Source organism: Procambarus clarkii, chromosome 38 (assembly GCF_040958095.1).
Source record: "Procambarus clarkii isolate CNS0578487 chromosome 38, FALCON_Pclarkii_2.0, whole genome shotgun sequence".
Classification (NCBI taxonomy): Eukaryota; Metazoa; Arthropoda; class Malacostraca; order Decapoda; family Cambaridae; genus Procambarus; species Procambarus clarkii.
This window is the reverse complement of record NC_091187.1, coordinates 22,204,590-22,223,597: the sequence shown is the minus strand read 5'-3', so window position 1 is coordinate 22,223,597 and position 19,008 is coordinate 22,204,590. Positions and strand designations below refer to the sequence as shown.

The window sequence follows — 19,008 nt, the reverse complement described above, 5'->3', positions numbered from 1 at the left end:
AACGCCGTTCGCGCCCCAGCCACACTCGCTCGATTCCTTCCCGTGCTGATGCGTATCAGGCCTTGTTTGGTCCTGCTTCATGGGCCAAACACTTTGATCTCCTCCCTCTTGATTCTGCGCCTCCTGACGATTTCTTCCTCCATCGGCATCTTGTAGATTCCGTGGATGCGTCTGTTACTTTCAACCCAACTCGTCTCGGTACACGTGTCGTTGCTGCTCCTTCTCAGGATGCAACTTCCCGCTTGGCTGCCTTATCTTGCCTTGGCGAGATCCCTGTTCGGGTCTCCAAGAACGTTCAGATGAATGCCAGTGTTGGCACTATTCTCCTCCCACCCCATGTTGCAACCGGTGTTCGGAATCTGCAGGATTGCCACGATGATATTCGGCATATCCTTGATGTCCAAGGCCATTCTGTCCTCCAGGTTGACTCGTTTACTCGTCCCCCTCGTGGTCGTCGCCGTCAACCCCTTCGCGTTGTGAAGATCACCTTTGATGGTAGGACCCTTCCATCCTGTCATTCTTGCTGGTGCTAGGTGCTCTGTTCAGGAGTATATTCCTTCTCCTCGACTTTGTAACAAGTGCTGGAGGTTTGGGCATGGTGCCCTCCGCTGCTCTGGGACTGTCTCTCTCTGTCCTTTGTGTGGGGGTGAAGGTCACTCTAAGTCGGAGTGCACTTCTCCCCAAGCTCGCTGCCTCAACTGCAGTGAGGCCCATCCTACCTTTTCCCGTGCCTGTATCCATTACAAGCTTGAGGCAGCCGTCCTCAACCTGAAGCACCGGGAGCGTTTATCTTTTCCTGAGGCGAAGCGCCAGGTTCGCCGGCTCCCGCCTTATACTAACATCTCTTATGCTCGCGTGTTGCGCTCTTCCTCTCCTCGTCCTTCCCCCCTTCCTCAGACTCTCAACCGTTTCCGGGCCATGGACCCTGATACGCCCACTGCCCCCTCCTCTGTCCCTTTGTGGTCTGTCCCGAGGGGTCCCCCTCCTGGTCCTCTGTCTGGGGTTCCCCTTCTTTCTACCCGGTCTGTCATGTCTCCTGTGTCTTCTTCCTCGTCCCTCTCCGATCCTCCTTCCCATCCTCTTCCTCCATCTATCAGCTCTCCCCGCTGCCTGTCGGTGCAGGCGGATGTCCATCGCTCTCCTAACGGCCGTCGTGTGTGGTCTCGTTCCGCTTCTCCTGTTGAGACACTGGAATCCGTTGCCCGGCACGTAGTTGCTGGGACACCAGTCTCTTTAAGTCAGAAGCGAAAGCCTGGCTCCTCTCCTTCCTCCTCCCCGGCGGGTAAGAAGGCTTCGCTTTCTTCCTCAGCTCCTACTTCTGGCTCTGTTGCTCCTTCCCCTCCCGTTTCAGTGATTGCGCCCCCTGTTCCTGCTATGGAGGTTTCTTTGGCCTCTGCTTCCCTTTCGGTTGCTGCTCTTGCTGGGGTGCGCTCCCCTCTTTTTACTCCCCCCTCTTCCTGCTGCTGTCTTTGACTGCTCCTCTCCGTTGTCTCCTCCTCTTCCTCCTCCTCCAGACCCCGCCCGCCCACCTCTGATCTGTTCTCCCGTTTCCTTCCCTCCGTCTTTGCTCAGTTTACCCATGCCCCCTAACCCTGACTTTGCTGACCCTGATCCCGACCCTGATATTCTTTAACGTGCTCTGTTGCTCTTTCGCCTTTGTTTCTTCCTTGTTCTCTGATTTTGTCCTTTCTCTTCTCGTCGTTGTCCATTCTTCAATGGAACGTTCGAGGTTATTACGCCAATTTCCTCGAACTCCAACTTCTGATTTCGCGGTTTTCGCCCCTTTGTGTCTGTCTCCAGGAGCCGATGCTTGGTGCTCGTCCTGGTCGTTTTCGTGGCTATACCTGTCTCTCCCCCCCCCCCCAGCCGTTACTGGGGCTTCTAATTCTTCTGCTCTCTTGATTCGTGCTGATGTTCCCTTTGTTCCTTTACTTTTTCCTTCGCCTCTCCATTGTTCTGCTGCTCGTATCTTTGTGGGGAAATGGTACACAGTTTGTTCCATTTATCTCCCCCCGAGTGTCCCGCTCTCTCTTCCCGATTTGAAACACCTCCTAGACTCCTTGCCGGAGCCTGTGCTCCTGCTGGGTGACTTCAATTGTCGTCATTCTCTTTGGGGTGACGTTCTGACGAATACCCGGGGTCGCCTTCTTGAGCCGTTTCTCCTCTCTTCTTCCCTGTCTCTTCTGAATTCTGGTGAGCCCACTCATTTGGACTCTCAGACTCGCAGCCTTTCTTGTCTTGATCTTTCTCTCTGCTCTTCTTCTCTTTACTTAGATTTCACGTGGCAGGTTCTTGATGACCTCCATGGAAGTGATCATTTCCCCATCCTTGTTTCCTTTTTCTCTTTTCGCCCTTCCCTCTCTTTCCCTAGGTGGCAGTTTGCTAAGGCGGACTGGACCCTATTTACCCTCAGTGCTGCACTCTCTGACCTCTCCCTTCTGCCTCTCTCTCGCGCTTTCCTCCTTTTTCATGACACTGTCTTCAACGCTGCCCTCCGCTCTATTCCTCGCTCTTCCTCTCGGGGTCCACGGAAGTGCTTTCCCTGGTGGAATGCGGACTGTGCTCGGGCTGTCCGCTGTAAGCGTGCAGCCTGGAAGAGGCACCGCCGTAGGCAGACGACCGATTCTTTTATTTTTTTTCGGAAAGCGAGTGCGGTGGCCCGTAGGGCCATCTGTACGGCTAAACGTGAATGTTGGGCATCTTATGTCTCAACAATTACGTCCGAAACCCCTCTGACCCAGATCTGGAAGCGTATCCGCAAGATAGCGGGTAAGTTCGTTCCCGATGTTTCACCGGTCCTTCACCTCCATGATACTCTTGTGGCGGACCCGTTGCAGGTCGCTTCCGAATTGGGTTCCCACTTTTCTTCTGTTAGCTCTGGTCTTCATCTTCTCCAATCTTTCCTTCTCCGTAAACCTGTCCTTGAGTCTCGTCCTTTAGATTTCTGCACTCATCTTCAGCTTCCCTATAATGATCCCTTCTCTCTCTCTGAACTTCGTTCTGCCCTGGCCCTCTGCGGTTCTACGGAGGCGGGCTCCGATGGTATTCATTATGAGATGCTTCGCCATCTCCCTCCGTGCACGTCTCAGTATTTACTGAGTCTGTATAATCGGATCTGGGAGTCGTCGTCAGTCCCTGAGGACTGGCTTGATGCCGTTGTCCTCCCTGTTCGCAAACCGGGGTCTCTGGGTACTTCCCCTAAGGACTTTCGCCCTATTGCTCTCACAAGTTGTGTCTGCAAACTCTTTGAACGTATGGTTAACGTTCGTCTGATGTGGTTCTTGGAACACCATCACCTCCTCTCCCCTTCTCAATTTGGTTTCCGCAAGTGCCGCAGCACGACAGATGTCCTGGTGAACTTGGAGGTCTATATTCGTACTGCTTTTGCTGCGAAGACCTCCGTTGTTGCCGTCCTTTTTGACCTGGAGAAGGCTTACGACACCACTTGGCGATATCATATTCTATCTCAACTTCATTCTTTTGGCCTTTGTGGTCATCTCCCTCTCTTTGTCCGCAGCTTCCTCTCTCGTCGTTCCTTTCGGGTGCGCTTTGGTACCCCTCTCTCTCTGCCTCTTTTCAGCAATACGAAGGTGTGCCCCAGGGTAGTGTTCTGAGCACTATTCTTTTTCTGGTTGCCCTCAATGGTCTTCTTTCCTCTCTTCCTTCTGGTGTCTTCTCCGCTCTCTATGTCGATGATCTTATCCTTTGATGTCAGGGTGATGATTCGCCTCTCCTTCAGCGCCGGCTTCAACTTGCAATTGATGCCGTGTCATCTTGGGCCACCGATCATGGCTTCAAGTTCTCTACTTCTAAGACTTGTGCCATGACTTTTACTCGGAAACGGGTCGTTCTTCGTCCCTCTTTGTCACTTTATGGTCATCCCCTTGAATACAAAGATTTCGCGAAGCTTTTCGGGTTATTCCTTGACACTCGTTTGTCTTGGTCTCCCCATATCTCTTACCTCCGTGTTGAGTGCTCTAAGGCCCTTACCCTCCTTCGGGTCTTGTCCCATACTTCTTGGGGGGCAGATAGGCGCACTCTCCTTGCTTTACATTCCTCTCTCGTCCTGTCTAAGCTCGATTATGGTTGCCCTGCTTACTCGTCTGCTTCTCCTTCTACTCTTCGTCGTCTTGATGCTTTGCACCATACTGGGTTGCGCCTCAGTTCTGGTGCCTTTCGTTCGACTCCCATCCTTAGCTTGTATGTTGACACTGGCTTCCTGTCTCTCCAGGACCGCCGTGATCGCTACTGTCTTCGCTATCTTGCGCGGTCCTTGCAACATCCTTCCTCTCGCCTCTGTCGTGCTTTAACTTTTACCCCTCCTGCGGTTCCTGTTCCTCTTCACCACCTCCCTCTTTCTGTCCGGTTATCTCGCCTACAGGATTCTCTTTCCTTTCGTATTTCTGATGTTTCTCCTCGTGTTGTTCCTTCTTTGCCCCCGTGGAATGTCCCTCTTCCGCGGTTTTGTACATCCTTGACCCGTATCACTAAAGCTTTTACCCCTCCTACGGTTCTAAAACACCTTTTCCTCGAGCACTTTTCTTCTCACTCCCGCTCCGTTTCTGTCTTCACCGATGGGTCTAAGTCTTCGGATGGTGTTGGCTACTCTGTTGTTTTTCCTGATCGCACTTATATGTGTCGCTTACCTCCGGAGACTAGCATCTTTACAGCGGAGCTTTATGCTATTCTCTATGCTCTTCGTCTCCTGCTTTCTCGTTGTCAGTCTTCCTTTGTAGTTGTTGACTCTCGTAGTGCCCTCATGGCTCTCGGGTCCTTTAATCCGGTTCATCCAGTAGTTGTCGAGATCCAGCATTAGCTGTTTCTTGTTCACAGTAAATTTAAGTCGGTTGAGTTTTGTTGGGTTCCCAGCCATATTGGTGTGTCTTTAAATGAGCGTGCGGATGCTGCCGCCAAGGAAGCTGTCCGCTCTTGTCCCATCTCTCGTAAAGGTATTCCATATTCCGACTTTTACCCGGTTATCCATTCCTCCGTCCTTACCCGTTGGCAGGCTTCTTGGTCGTTTGTTACTGGTAACAAACTACGTACTCTTAAGTGTTGTGTTTCCTCGTGGCCGTCCTCCTACCACCGTAACCGGCGTTGGGAAACGGCTCTGGCGAGGTTGCGTATTGGCCATACTCGCTTAACCCATGGTCACTTGATGGAGCGCCGCCCTGCTCCTTATTGTCCTAGTTGCATTGTCCCTCTTACGGTCGTGCATGTCCTTCTTGAATGTCCTGACTTCCAGGACGAGCGTGTGTCTTGCTTTCCGACCGCCCCTCGCGGTCACCTGTCCCTCAATAGAATTCTTGGTGACTCGGATACTTTTGATATCGTTCGCCTTATGCGTTTTTGTTCCCGTATTGGCATCCTTGGTGATATTTAGCGCCCTCTGATTATTCTGCACATTTGATGGTGCTACATAGCCTTCCCGGTTTGGTGCCTTCTTTTGATAATTACTTACTTGTTGGTTAAGATAGGTGGGAACTAACTTAACTTTGTTAGTTAACGAAGTTCATCTAGTTCCGACCTTGCTTAAGTAAGGTGGGAACTAGATGAACTTTAAGTTAGATGACAGCTAGATGAAGTTTGTAGATTAAGTTTGGTGGGGAAATAGTTTATCTTTGTTGGTTAAGTTAGGTGAGAACTAGGCAAACTTTGCTATTATTCGACGAGGCTTTTTGTACCAAGAGAGCAGCTATCTGCCGGCAGCGTTAGGAAATATGGATACTGCCCGGACACACTACAGAATATACTTGTGGAAGCAATGCACACATGTAAGCAAATATGTGATATTTATTTATATGGGGATGGTGAATGATGGCTATTAGAGGAAATGGTTAGTTTGCTAATAACTGAGGGGGGACAGCGTGGTGCAAAGTGTCTTGCTATTTACAAGCTTGACAGTGTAAATGGTCGCGAAAAAAAAAATTGTGATAGGAGTATGTTAGCTTTCAAATTCCAAGACGGCCAACACCGGTGCCTCCCGACGCCTCCCTGGCCGGGAGGACGGCCGACACCGGCGCGTCCCTGGCCGGGAGGACGGCCGACACCGGCGCGTCCCTGGCCAAGAGGACGGCCGACACCGGCGCCTCCCTGGCCGGGAGGACGGCCGACACCGGCGCCTCCCTGGCCGGGAGGACGGCCGACACCGGCGCCTCCCTGGCCGGGAGGACGGCCGACACCGGCGCCTCCCTGGCCGGGAGGACGGCCGACACCGGCGCCTCCCTGGCCGGGAGGACGGCCGACACCGGCGCCTCCCTGGCCGGGAGGACGGCCGACACCGACGCCTCCCTGGCCGGGAGGACGGCCGACACCGACGCCTCCCTGGCCGGGAGGACGGCCGACACCGGCGCCTCCCTGGCCGGGAGGACGGCCGACACCGGCGCCTCCCTGGCCGGGAGGACGGCCGACACCGGCGCCTCCCTGGCCGGGAGGACGGCCGACACCGGCGCCTCCCTGGCCGGGAGGACGGCCGACACCGGCGCCTCCCTGGCCGGGAGGACGGCTAACACAGGGCGCGAAGCGAGGCTCGAGAATGCTACAATAAAGATGGTATAGGTGGTAAAGGGGGGTAAGATGGTAAAGGGGGTAAAGATGGTTAAGATGGTAGAGGTGATAGAGATGGTAAAGATGGTAACGGTGGTAAAGATCCTTGGGGGCACAAGGATCTTTAAGAGAGCACATTACTTATTATTTACGAGAAAGGGCCAGAGAAGCCAAATCAATTAATAACGCGTTAGCTTTCCTATAAAAATATGATATTTCAAAAATGTCCTTTAAACGTGATATCAAATATATATTAATAATTTACAATTCAGTGTGTCAGGGGACAGGGAGCCAGGTTATACATACAGTACATTTTAGGCTAATATCGAGGTCCCTCGCCCCCTCCCAGGGTCGAATTACTGACCCCACCCAGGATGCAACCCCACAACAAGCCGACTAACTCCTGGGTACCTATTTATTGCTAGGTGAGCATGAGCTGAAAGGAAACGCGCCCAACCAGTTCTGTGCCACTCGGGATTCGAACACGGAATTCTCGATTGTGTGTTGAGAGTTAACCTGACTGTACTACCAGGACCCTCAAACAAAGTAAACAAAGCAAACTGGAGCAGCAGATTTTACTTACACATATTGAGCCGAAAGCAGGGAACTTCGATGAGGTGTTTCTTGGGACATGTTAGCGAGGAGGGGACCCGGGCACGGCAGGAAGTGGTGCACGGCGCGCTACATGTGTCCCCACATGGATGGCCACATGCAAGTTGAAGCACACATGGGCCATTGCACTCTGACTTATGTGGTGGTTGGCTGCATTCAATCTGTTGTTACAATATTTAAGTTATTTAAGCGATAATATCATTTACTTGGAACTTCGGGGGCATCGAACTGCCAACCACATAAACCGTAGCCCGTAGACCTATCTACTGAGCCACCAACACAGTTTTAATTAAAACAGGAGGGATTCCAAGGGCACCCATCTCCTGACGAACTGGAACTTCAAGCATTCCCTGGGAAGCCACTGTGTCATGAAGGTGTTAGGTGATCACGTGGACGTGGATCACCTAACACCCTCGGGCCAAGGTGGCACCCAAGGGAAGGCCTAAAGCTCCACCTGGTGAGCAGATAGCAGTAGTATAAAAGGAAACTAGAAAAGGTGGTCTGGTTTTTGATGCTTCTTTTCCGTCTCATTATTTGTTTTCTGTGAAATGCGCTTCCATCTCCTGATAATTTTCCGTGGAGATTAAACTGCTCCTTTCTGGTGTGCATTATCTTACCCACGGAGATTAAACAGCACCCTTCCGTCATCACTAATTTTCAAAGACATCATCAGCCAGCCAGACTTCATCCTGCCTCAATCAGTCCGTTTTCAATAATTACATATTTGATTCCATTTTCAATGATTGCATATTTACAGGTAAAAGTTATATAATAAACATAAGAATGAAAATTGCAAGTCTATTGGGTCATACTCGACTGTATCTATTTATCCACCTATATGAAACTGCTGAAGCTCTATACATAAGAAGAAAGGAAATGGCACAGTGTTCAACTGTATTTACCAATGTCTTTTTAATTAACTGTCGAATAAATACCCTATTGTTACCCCTCTTTTTATATCCATTTATATACTTATACCCTTCAATCATGTCACCTATCCAGAGGTAATATGCAGCATGCGCTATTAATATACCCTTATTATGCCTATTTATCTATTTGTACACTTTACTGTTCGCCCAACTATTTGTTTTAATTCTTTTTATCAACTAGTAAAGGACTAATTAAAAGACTAATGTGAGAAAGATTGTTAGTAGCCCCAATCAAAGATTGGTTATTTGTACCCAATATTTTCAGTATATAACAAAAGATCGTTTATTGAGCATAAGAATAAAATGAAACCGTCTATCTTATATTCATATTGAACTACTTAGGCACTGCACCATTTATTCTTCTTTCGCTGCTTTACCTTGCAACCTACTTTAACTACAGAACCAATTGTGAAGCCTCACTTGACATCTGCTTTGGCTCGGCGCACTTTCAACATGAACTACAGTTTCATACTGGACCAGATATTGGTAGTGACCACAAACCCCTCATTATAAAATTTACTAACTTTCAGCCACCAACCCACCCCCTAACGCTCCCCAAGTGGAACATTAAAAACCTAGATAAGAAAAAATGGGCTGATATTGTCTGTCTCCCAGATACAGACGATGTAGACCCAAACACGCGACTGTCCACAATCACCTCGGCCATAAATTCTGCAGCGACCCAAATGTTCAGGAAAACTTCAGGACATAGGTTCAACAAACCACTTAAACCGTGGTGGAACGCGGAATGTGCACGAACAGTCGCTTTACGCCGAGGAGCCATACAAAAACAAAGACGTCAACCCTCCCTACAGAACTGGGTTAATCTCCGGCGGGCCACAGCAGCAAAATTTTGTGATAGCCTCACACCTACCATGCATCATTCAAGTCTGGGCTACACTTAATAGCATTAAAGGTCGCCCAACAATCCCTTCGTTTCCCCTGATGATCAACGGTTCACTCTGTCAAACACCTCAGGAGCGTGCAAATGTTCTTACTGAATGTCTTAAAGTTACCCTCTCAACACCCATCCTTCATGCCCAAGAATTCTCCCTCAGATAAGAAATTGACCGTGTCATACTGCTACCCATGCTCGGCGTCGACAACATGTAAAGCTTAAGCGAGCTACAATTAGTCTTAACCCGCCTACCTCTTGGCAAGGCACCTGGAGAGGATGGAATTCCATATGAACTTATCAAATATCTTCCATTGGCTGCACATAGTACTTTTCTAAACTGTTACAACCTATGCTGGACTCACGGAAATATTCCCTCACAATGGCAGACCAGTATTATTCTTCCTTTCCTTAAACTAGGAAAAGACCCATCCCAACCTGCGTCATGCAGACCTATTTCCTTACTATCATGCCTCAGTAAAGTCATAGAAAGGCTAGTACATACTTGTCTCCAGTGGTACCTAGAGTATAATAATATTATACGGTCACTCCAAGCTGGATTTCGACCGCAATGATCCACACTTGATCAAATACTCTGCCTTGAACATGAAATCCGCAACTCTCTCAGAAGCAGTAAATTTTGTATTGTTCTCTACCTAGACCTCAAAGGAGCTTTTGACAGCATTCCTCATACTTGCCTCCTCGCAAAGCTTGCACGTTTAGGTGTACAGGGAAGATTATTTTTATGGTTACAGTCCTATCTTATGAACAGGACCTCTAAAGTCTATATACAAGGAGAGTTTTCCGATGGCATCCCAATACAAACGGGTGTCCCGCAAGGCTCCATACTAAGCCCAACCCTTTTTGTTGCATTATTAGCAGATTTTCCTAACACCCATCCTGTTCACCTCCCGACTTATCATTGTATTATTCTGACAATGCCTTACCTAATACGGTCTCAACAATGCAAACAGCACTTGACCACCTCATAGATTGGACACAACAATGGGGCCTTCAAGTTAGTACTACCAAAACCTGTTATCAGATTTTCACTAAAAAAAGACTTGTTCATCTATCCACCCTCACAATACACAACACTGCCATCCAACATGTATGAGAACATAAATACCTTGGCATGCACTTAGACTCGCCCTCACTTACCTAGAAAGCACACATTTGACATCTTAAACAGACAACACAACCCCGGCTCGCCATACTGAAAGCCCTCACTGGCACCACCTGGGGAGCACACCATAAAATCTTGCTCCGTTTCTATACAACCAACATTCACAGCCAACTAGACTGTTGTTGCCAAGCATATGCGTCGGCTGTGCTTACTAACCTACAGACCCTCGAGGTCATCCAAAACAATGCCATGCGACTTACATGTGGCATAATTCGTTCCACTCCTATCCTCGGACTTTACGGGAAACGGGCCTCACAAGCTTAGCCACCAGACGAAACATAATGTGTGGCAACTATCTGTCACTCTATACCACTGCTCACCAGACACACCCATATCTTGAGATTATCTTGAGATGATTTCGGGGCTTTAGTGTCCCCGCGGCCCGGTCCGCGACCAGGCCTCCACCCCCAGGAAGCAGCCCGTGACAGCTGACTAACTCCCAGGTACCTATTTACTGCTAGGTAACAGGGGCATTCAGGGTGAAAGAAACTTTGCCCATTTGTTTCTGCCTCGTGCGGGAATCGAACCCGCGCCACAGAATTACGAGTCCTGCGCGCTATCCACCAGGCTACGAGGCCCCCTTATAGGCCATCCCATACAGATAAAAAATTAACCCAACAGTTAACCCACATAACCCCCGCTTCCCAACCAATCACTTGCAACCTTTCCTCACACGGGCTACAAATAACCTCATTATAGACCTCTCTCTACTCCAAAATCCTGAAACCCAACTTACTGTTCCTCCTATTCCATCTTGGCCTTTTACAACTCCTAATACAGCAGTACAACTCGAAGACAACATTCCAAAATCTGCACCAAACTCAGCCATAGCCTCAGTCTTTCTCTCAACAACGAAAAATAGCTACCCAAATACTACAGTGATTTATACAGATGGATCTCGCATCATGATGAACAACGTACCCTCAGTCACTAGCGCTGTATGGATACCGGAATACCATCTCAAGCAGGGATGGCGGTTACCAAACCAACTATCTATTTTCATAGCTGAAATATATACCTTATATCAAGCTCTCCAAATAATCACAACATTACCAGTTGGGATATATATACATTGACTGGCCGACGTCACTAAGACCAGTGCTCACTGTGCTCTTCACTCTAAGCTGTATTACAGCCCTCAAACTATCCCCAGATGATGTAGAACACCACCTACAGGCAGCTAAGTACATGGATACAAGCATGTCTTATCACATCGAAAGTAACCAACCCAATCAACTCATTCCATCTCAATCAAAATTCAAAACAATCTTCTGCTGTGAGTACCGGTGCCTGCTGTCCGCCTCTGCGCTGCCTGACGCAAGTTTCAGCAACAACATATACCCTAATCCATTCTCAACCAACCATGTCTTTCAAAAGCAAGGTTGTGCAGGGAAAAAATAACAACAAATCTCCAAACAAGCCATCTATCCCGAACAACACTTACAGCTATCGTGTTTCGCCCTCTGGGAGCTCTGGGGTCCGCGCCGGTGGAGCTGTTCTCCCCTCTACACCACTGAGCCAGGGAGCTGTGTCCTCTCAATCGTCTTCAAATTCCATGCTTACATCCCACTTCTCACAATTCAAGCGTGTTGTTGGTCCCTCGCTGGATTTCCCTAACTGGGCCGAGAATCAGTGGTTCAAAAAGCTGTGCCTAGTCCTACAAAAAGGGAACCGGTCGGCCGAGCGGACAGCACACTGAACTTGTGATCCTGTGGTCCCGGGTTCGATCCCGGGCACTGGCGAGAAACAATGGGCAGAGTTTCTTTCACCCTATGCCCCTGTTACCTAGCAGTAAATAGGTACCTGGGTGTTAGTCAGCTGTCACGGGCTGCTTCCTGGGGATGGAGGCCTGGTCGAGGACCGGGCCGCGGGGACACTAAAAGCCCCGAAATCATCTCAAGATAACCTCAAGATAGTCCTTGAGGCTCAAATTACGATCATTCAGAGCCTTCAAACTGAGAATCAAGCGAACCGCACGAACCTTCATCATCAACAACAAGAAATAACCCTCCTCCGCGAGGACATTAGAACATATAAGGCTAGCCAAGATCAACTCCAGCATAACATAAATGCTCTCCGTGAGAAAAATATGCATCTAAAAACTGATGAAGCCATAAAAAAACAAGAGGAAGCTCTCAACAAAATGTATGTATGTATGAGCAGTTTATCCGCCCAACATTCTATCTCCCAGGATGAACAAGACCAACAAAAACTGTTTGACTCCGTTGTTGTGTCATCTCCATCCATTCCTGTGGAAAGTGAAAGTGAGAAGTGTATTGATATAGTACATGTTCTCATAAAAGACGAATTGAATTATAATCTCAATAAAATAGACATAATTGCTGCCTACAGAGTAGGCAAAAAGAATCCCGCTGGACAAAACCAGAGAAAAATTCGCCTCAAGCTAGCTATCAAGTCCATAAAATCTGGTCTTGTCCGGTTAGCAGTATCGTCACGTAAGGATATTTTCATCAATGAATGCTTGACCACAAAAAGGCAGGGACTCCTCTTCTGTCTGCGCCAAATCCGGAAAAATACCAGGGTGTGATCCAGCAGTGCTTCGTGATCTCTCACGAAGCACTGCTGGATCTCTCTCTCGCTATAATAAAAGTGAGAAAAGCTTCTTCAGGTAAAATGTTAACAGTCTCAAATAAAGATACCTTCGAAACATTTCTCAATCAGTGTGACTGACCTGGCTGACCCTATCAGTTAGTCAGGCCAGACCGGCCTCTCATAACCCTTTCACCTGTGCCTCTTCTTATTTAATCCTCTTGTCACCAAGTGCAGGCTCGGTAACCTCTACTTCATTGTTACCTAGAGTACCTAGCCTCCACATACTCCCATGTTCCATTGTATCTTGGCATTGCCTGTGTTCTCTAGTGTAAACCATTACTTTCAGTGTACCTGTGTACCTCAAATTAATCTACCTCATTTTGTTATAATGTAACTTTAGAAATTTACTATAGTGTAATTACTTTAGTATAGTAAACTATGCTTTTGGAGATTAATATAAATCGAAGTAAATTTGATTTGTATTGGTTTTCTATTGGAATTAATTATTCTAGAATAATTCATTCTTTTAATTTTTCGTACTTTTTATTTTTCTTAAGTTCATACAATTTTTTTAAGATCTTAACTAAGTTTTTTTTTTTAGAAATTATCATTAAGTTTATATTACTTTAGAATTTTATTCAACTTTTTTTTTTGTAACCTAAGTTGCTTAGCCTCTCCCCCTCGCTCCATTGTTCTCTTGGCTTGCCTGTGTCTTCTAGTGCAAATTATTACTTTCAGTGTTCTGAAAGTACCTTAAAGAAACCTACCTCATTTTTTGTATAGTTTTGTATATTTTTTTATATCTAGATCTTTTTTTAATTTTCTTTTTTGTCTTTTTCCGTCAAACAGCCCTCTTATGCAAACTAGTATAGGCCCAGAACTAAACCTCTTATCTAGTATCTATGACAATTATCACTTTAATGATCAAAATTGCAGGTATTATACAGCACATGATGTAAACAATGTTTTAACACATAATCACAGTTTCAGCAATTAACTTGAATGTAAGATCTCTAAGCAAACACTTTGATAATGTTGGTGCCCTGATTCAAACAGTTGACAACAAATTATCTTTTGATGTGCTTACAGAAACGTGGTTAAAAAGAGGACACTACTCAACTCTACAACATACCAAACTACTCAGCAATTCACAACTGTCGTCGTATTCAAAGAAGTGGTGGTACTGCTCTTTACTACCACCAAGAACTGACTTGCTTAAAAGTAATTAAAATTAGAGGCTCCCGTGGGAGAGTATATCTTTGCCTATTTCAGAGTCAAGGGTGGTGAGGATTGAGTGTGGGAACAGTCAATAGAATTCCTAACACTGATGTAACTGAATTCAACTCTAACCTTAGAAATCTAATATTAGAGAACAGACTGAGCAAAAACCACTTAATTATTTCTGGGGACTAACATTGACCTGTACGAGCCTGATAACCCTCCTGCTGCAAGTTTCCTCAACTGTATGAATTCCTGCTTCCTCTAACCCTTAATCATTAGACCTACTAGAATCACGGATAGTACTGCCACAGCTCTCGACCACATCTGGACTAACATAACATCTCTGCTTACTTCAGGGATAATCACTGATAACAGTACAGACCATTACCCCACATTTCTCCTAACCAACATTTACAAACCACCTCTAGATACAAGGAAGATAAGCTTTAGGCTGCACAATGAAACTTCTATTGGCAATTTTATAGCTGCTGCTGCTAATATCAACTGGGAGTCCGAATTAGGTAATATAGGGGACATCAACCTAGCAGTGCAATCATTTCTTCAAAAATCTCTCAGCCTTTATAACACCCACTGTCCTATGTTAAGGAAACAAGTCACAACTAAAAAGCTAAACAATCCATAGCTTACAACGGGGATACTTAAATCTATTAATAAAAAACATGACCTTGAGAAGAAGTATAGGTTAAGAACCGTCTCCAAAGAATTTTCAAAGACTTACTCATCAGTGCTATCTAAAATAATTAGGAGAGCCAAAATTAAATACTACGAAAATAAATTTACCCAAATAAAGGGCAACATTAAGAAAACATAGAGCACTATTTCACAAATATAGGGATCAAAAAAGATTTTAAATAAAAAACAATATTCCTGTACAATAACGATGGTTTGATTTTAGCCTCTGACACTGCTATTGAATTCAATAGGTTCTTCTCATCCATTGGGTCATCCCTTACTAATGATATTCCATCCTCCCGTACTAATGTTCAGGACTACCTTACAGGTAACTATCCACAGTCTCTGTACTTAATGCCTGCTAATTCCACGGATGTTAATGAGATAATCCTTTCCCTTAAAACAAAGTCTAGTGCCATTGCGGAGATACCAACTCTAATTTACAAAATCGCCTCCAGATTTTTAGCTCCTGCCCTTGCATTGCTCTACAACAAGTCACTTGAACTCCAAACCTTTCTAGATATTAAAAAAAAAAAACAGAGTAACCCCAGTCCATAAATGTGACGATCTCACTGATGTCAACAACTTCAGACCTATATCAATTCTGCCAAACTTGTCAAAAATATTTGAAAAACAATGCACAACACGTCATACATTACTCATCATCCAATTCCTCATGTTGCACGTAAAGGAGCCTTCAAAAATACCATCACCCAAGATTTTGCGATGAAATGGAAAACGTCATGCTCACCTTTATATTATTAAAAAAAATGGGAACAAAAGAAATGGGAAATTTGGAAACATGTCAGATATAAAAGCAGAGAAATTGATGTAACGATGACCAGATTAAGGCTGGGACACACCAAACTGGCAGCACACAGCTCTAAGTACAGAACAGACATCAACGAACTCTGCATCCATTGTCAGGTGCCTGAAACAATCGAACACTATCTCCTGCACTGCTTCCGACATCAAAGTGATAGAGTAATTTTCAAACAAGTATTTATCGCACTTAAAATACCTTTTAACATCGAGCATATATTAGGAGGAGGTGACCACTCGTTACAGGAAAAATATCAAATAGTCAAAGCACTGGCTCAATATCTCCAGTCGACCAACAAATTGGGCCACATCTGACCCGCGCCACATTTATACCTGGCGCCACCAACAGCTAAACACAGAAAACAAATGCCTCGTCGCAACACCATGGATCAGCTGACGCCATAAACACAACATCCTGCCCTATGGTGTGGTAAGTCTCTCTCTAACATACACCTCTGTTTTCAGTCACCGCTCTTCTATCTACAGCACCACACAACAAGCACCTTTGAAACTGTTATCATCCTCAACATAAACCTCCCAACATCTGTACTGGTGCAGTAATCAGGAGGACAAACCCTTCATGTAAACTGCACCTACTATCAAGAAGAAGGAAGCAGAATGTCTCCTTGAGGTTTGCAATCGCGGCACTGCAGAGGCTAATAGAGACTGCCCAGTAGTGATCCAGCCACAGCGACCTCCACATCAACCAAGAGAAGTATAGTATCCGGTAAACCGAATAGTGTATATGATTGTATTGGCCATTATAATTACGTGAACTTTTGCCGGTTATGATATACCAGCAACCCAAAACCAGGGTAAGCCTGGGTTTTATTCATATCATTGATTCCGTGTTATATAACACATTTGTGAATGCAGTTTAGTTCTTTGTAATTTATTCAAGTTCAAGGGAGGAAGTTACTGAGAAGGTGAGCTGGCCAACATAAACTGTGACGCTTCATGCACAAGCAGCTCCACAGATGTCATAGTAGTACCAGCCGCCATAGAACAATTAGACTATATGTGCCACGCCTAAACAGAAGTTGGACAACATAACACAGCCTAATTAAGCTATATCAACCCCTCAGCTAAAGCTTTACGTGTTATTTAAAACTGTAGATAGAGCAGTATTATTCATAATATTGTTAGTTTAGGCCACCATATGTGGTATAATTTATATTAAAATTAAGGTAAACAATTTGTAGGTAACAAACAATTAAGGTAAACAATATATATGTCCTGTATCTACTCATAGTGGTATAAGCAACAATTGTCCCTCCAACTATGCGCAGATAAGTTCTGGCAGGCTCAAAATATACAGTCCACTAAGACTCATAAAAATACAATATTCAAGTAACAAAAAATTGAATAAAATTAAATAAATGCCTGCTAGGATGTTCCCACAATACATATACTCCACAACTTATACATGCCTATACAATAGCCTGTTTTTTCCAACATTACCCTATTTAGTCAGATGTAATTTTTGAGAATTGCATATGGGTTTTGAAAGGTTTTTGAGAATTGCGCGTGTATAATATATATATATATATATATATATATATATATATATATATATATATATATATATATATATATATATATATATAATGTGTGTGTGTGTGTGTGTCTGTTGGCAGCTTGGAGATTTTAACATGCATTGTGTCATGATGTTTGTGGGAGGCTTGACGATGTTAACGCCAAACGAGTAATATAATGGTCGGGCTTGACAGTGTGTTATTTTCTTTCATTAATGTGAATAGGAGATAGACGGTTTCATTTATTCTTATGTTCAATAAACGATCTTTGGTTATATACTAAAAATATTCTTCTTCTTGAGGTGATCTGGAGATGATTTTGAGGCTTAGTATTCCCGCGGCCCGGTCCTCGACCAGGTCTCCTTTTTCTAACACTTCCCCAGGAATCAGCCCGCATCAGCTGTCTAACTCCTAGGTGCCTATTTACTGCTAGATAACAGCAGTAAATATCAGGGTGAAAGAAACTCTGCTCATTTGTTTCCGCCTTCACCGGGGATCGAACCTCAGGACTACGAATACGAAGCACTGTCCACTCAGCTGTCAGGCCCCACAAGGGCCTTGTTAGGGGCTACTAACAATCTTTCTCACATTTTAATTATCCTTTACTAGTTGCAAAAAAGAATTGGCACAAATAGTTAGGCTAAGAGTAAAGCGTACAAAAGATAAATGGGCATAATAAGGATATATTATTATTACCTATGGATAGGTGGCATGATTGAAGTGTTCATATGGATAAACGGGTATAAAAGGAGGGTAACAATAGAGTATTTATCTGAGAGTTAAAAAGACATTGTTAAATACAGTTGAACAATGTGCCATTTCCTTGCTTCTTATGTATAGAGCTTCTGCAGTTTCATACAGGTGGATAAATAGATACAGTCGAGTATGAACCAATAGACCTGCAATTTCATTCTAATGTCTATTATATAACTTTTAACTGGAAATATGCAATCGTTGAAGATGGGATTAAATATGTAATCGATGACAACGGACTGATTGAGAGTGGATGAAGTCTGGCTGGCTGATGTGGGCACTGAAAATTAGGGATGACGGAATGGTGCTGCTTAATCTTCATGTGAAAAATAATGTATGCCAGAATGGAGCTCTTTAATCTCCACAGAAAAAATTCAGGAGCCATAATGGGCTGTTTAATCTCCACGGAGAAAAAATAAAGAGGCGGGATCAAAGCGTAGCATTTAATGGAAAAAATAAGGAGACAGAAGTGAAGCATTGCATTACTCGGAAAAAAAATAAAGGAGAAGGAAGCGAGGCTTCGCATCTTATGGAAAATATAAGGAGACGGAAACGAATTGTCGCAAAAAACTAAAGTGCTTCTGTTGTTGTTGTTATAGATTCAGCTACTCGGAACAAGTTCCAAGTAGCACGGGCTATGGTGAGCCCGTAACTTACCTGGCACAGGAGCGAAGCAAGAAGCACGGGCTATGGTTAGCCTCGTGGAAGGGAGATGTCTCCCGTCTGTAAAGTGCTTCGTTCTAGTCTCCTTTTATACTACTGATATGTGCCCTTGAAATCCTTTCATTTTTGAAAGAGGTGTTGGTGGCTCAGTAGGTAAAGCTGCGAGCTACAGTTCAAGTGGTCAGCGTGTCGAGTCCCCCATTGTCTGGGTCAATGAAATTGTGTTTGTATATATATATATATATATATATATATATATATATATATATATATATATATATATATATATATATATATATATATATACAGTATATATATATATATATATATATATATATATATATATATATATATATATATATATATATGTCGTACCTAATAGCCAGAACGCACTTCTCAGCCTACTATTCAAGGCCCGATTTGCCTAATAAGCCAAGTTTTCATGAATTAATGTTTTTTCGTCTACCTAACCTACCTAACCTAACCTAACCTAGCTTTTTTGGCTACCTAACCTAACCTTACCTATAAATATAGGTTAGGTTAGGTTAGGTAGGGTTGGTTAGGTTCGGTCATATATCTACCTTAATTTTAACTCCAATA

The 19,008-nt window shown here is 44.8% G+C and overlaps 1 protein-coding gene across 1 annotated transcript in view; it reads right to left on the bottom strand.

Annotated features, from left to right (window-relative positions):
* The window catches only part of LOC123772030 (NFX1-type zinc finger-containing protein 1), a 225,040-nt gene that overhangs the window by 84,215 nt on the left and 121,817 nt on the right, over positions 1 to 19,008 (bottom strand). Inside the window, exon 9 of the mRNA XM_069337878.1 lies at positions 7,130 to 7,319. Coding sequence (XP_069193979.1) covers positions 7,130 to 7,319 — 190 coding nt within the window. The remainder of the gene's footprint in view (positions 1 to 7,129; positions 7,320 to 19,008) is intronic.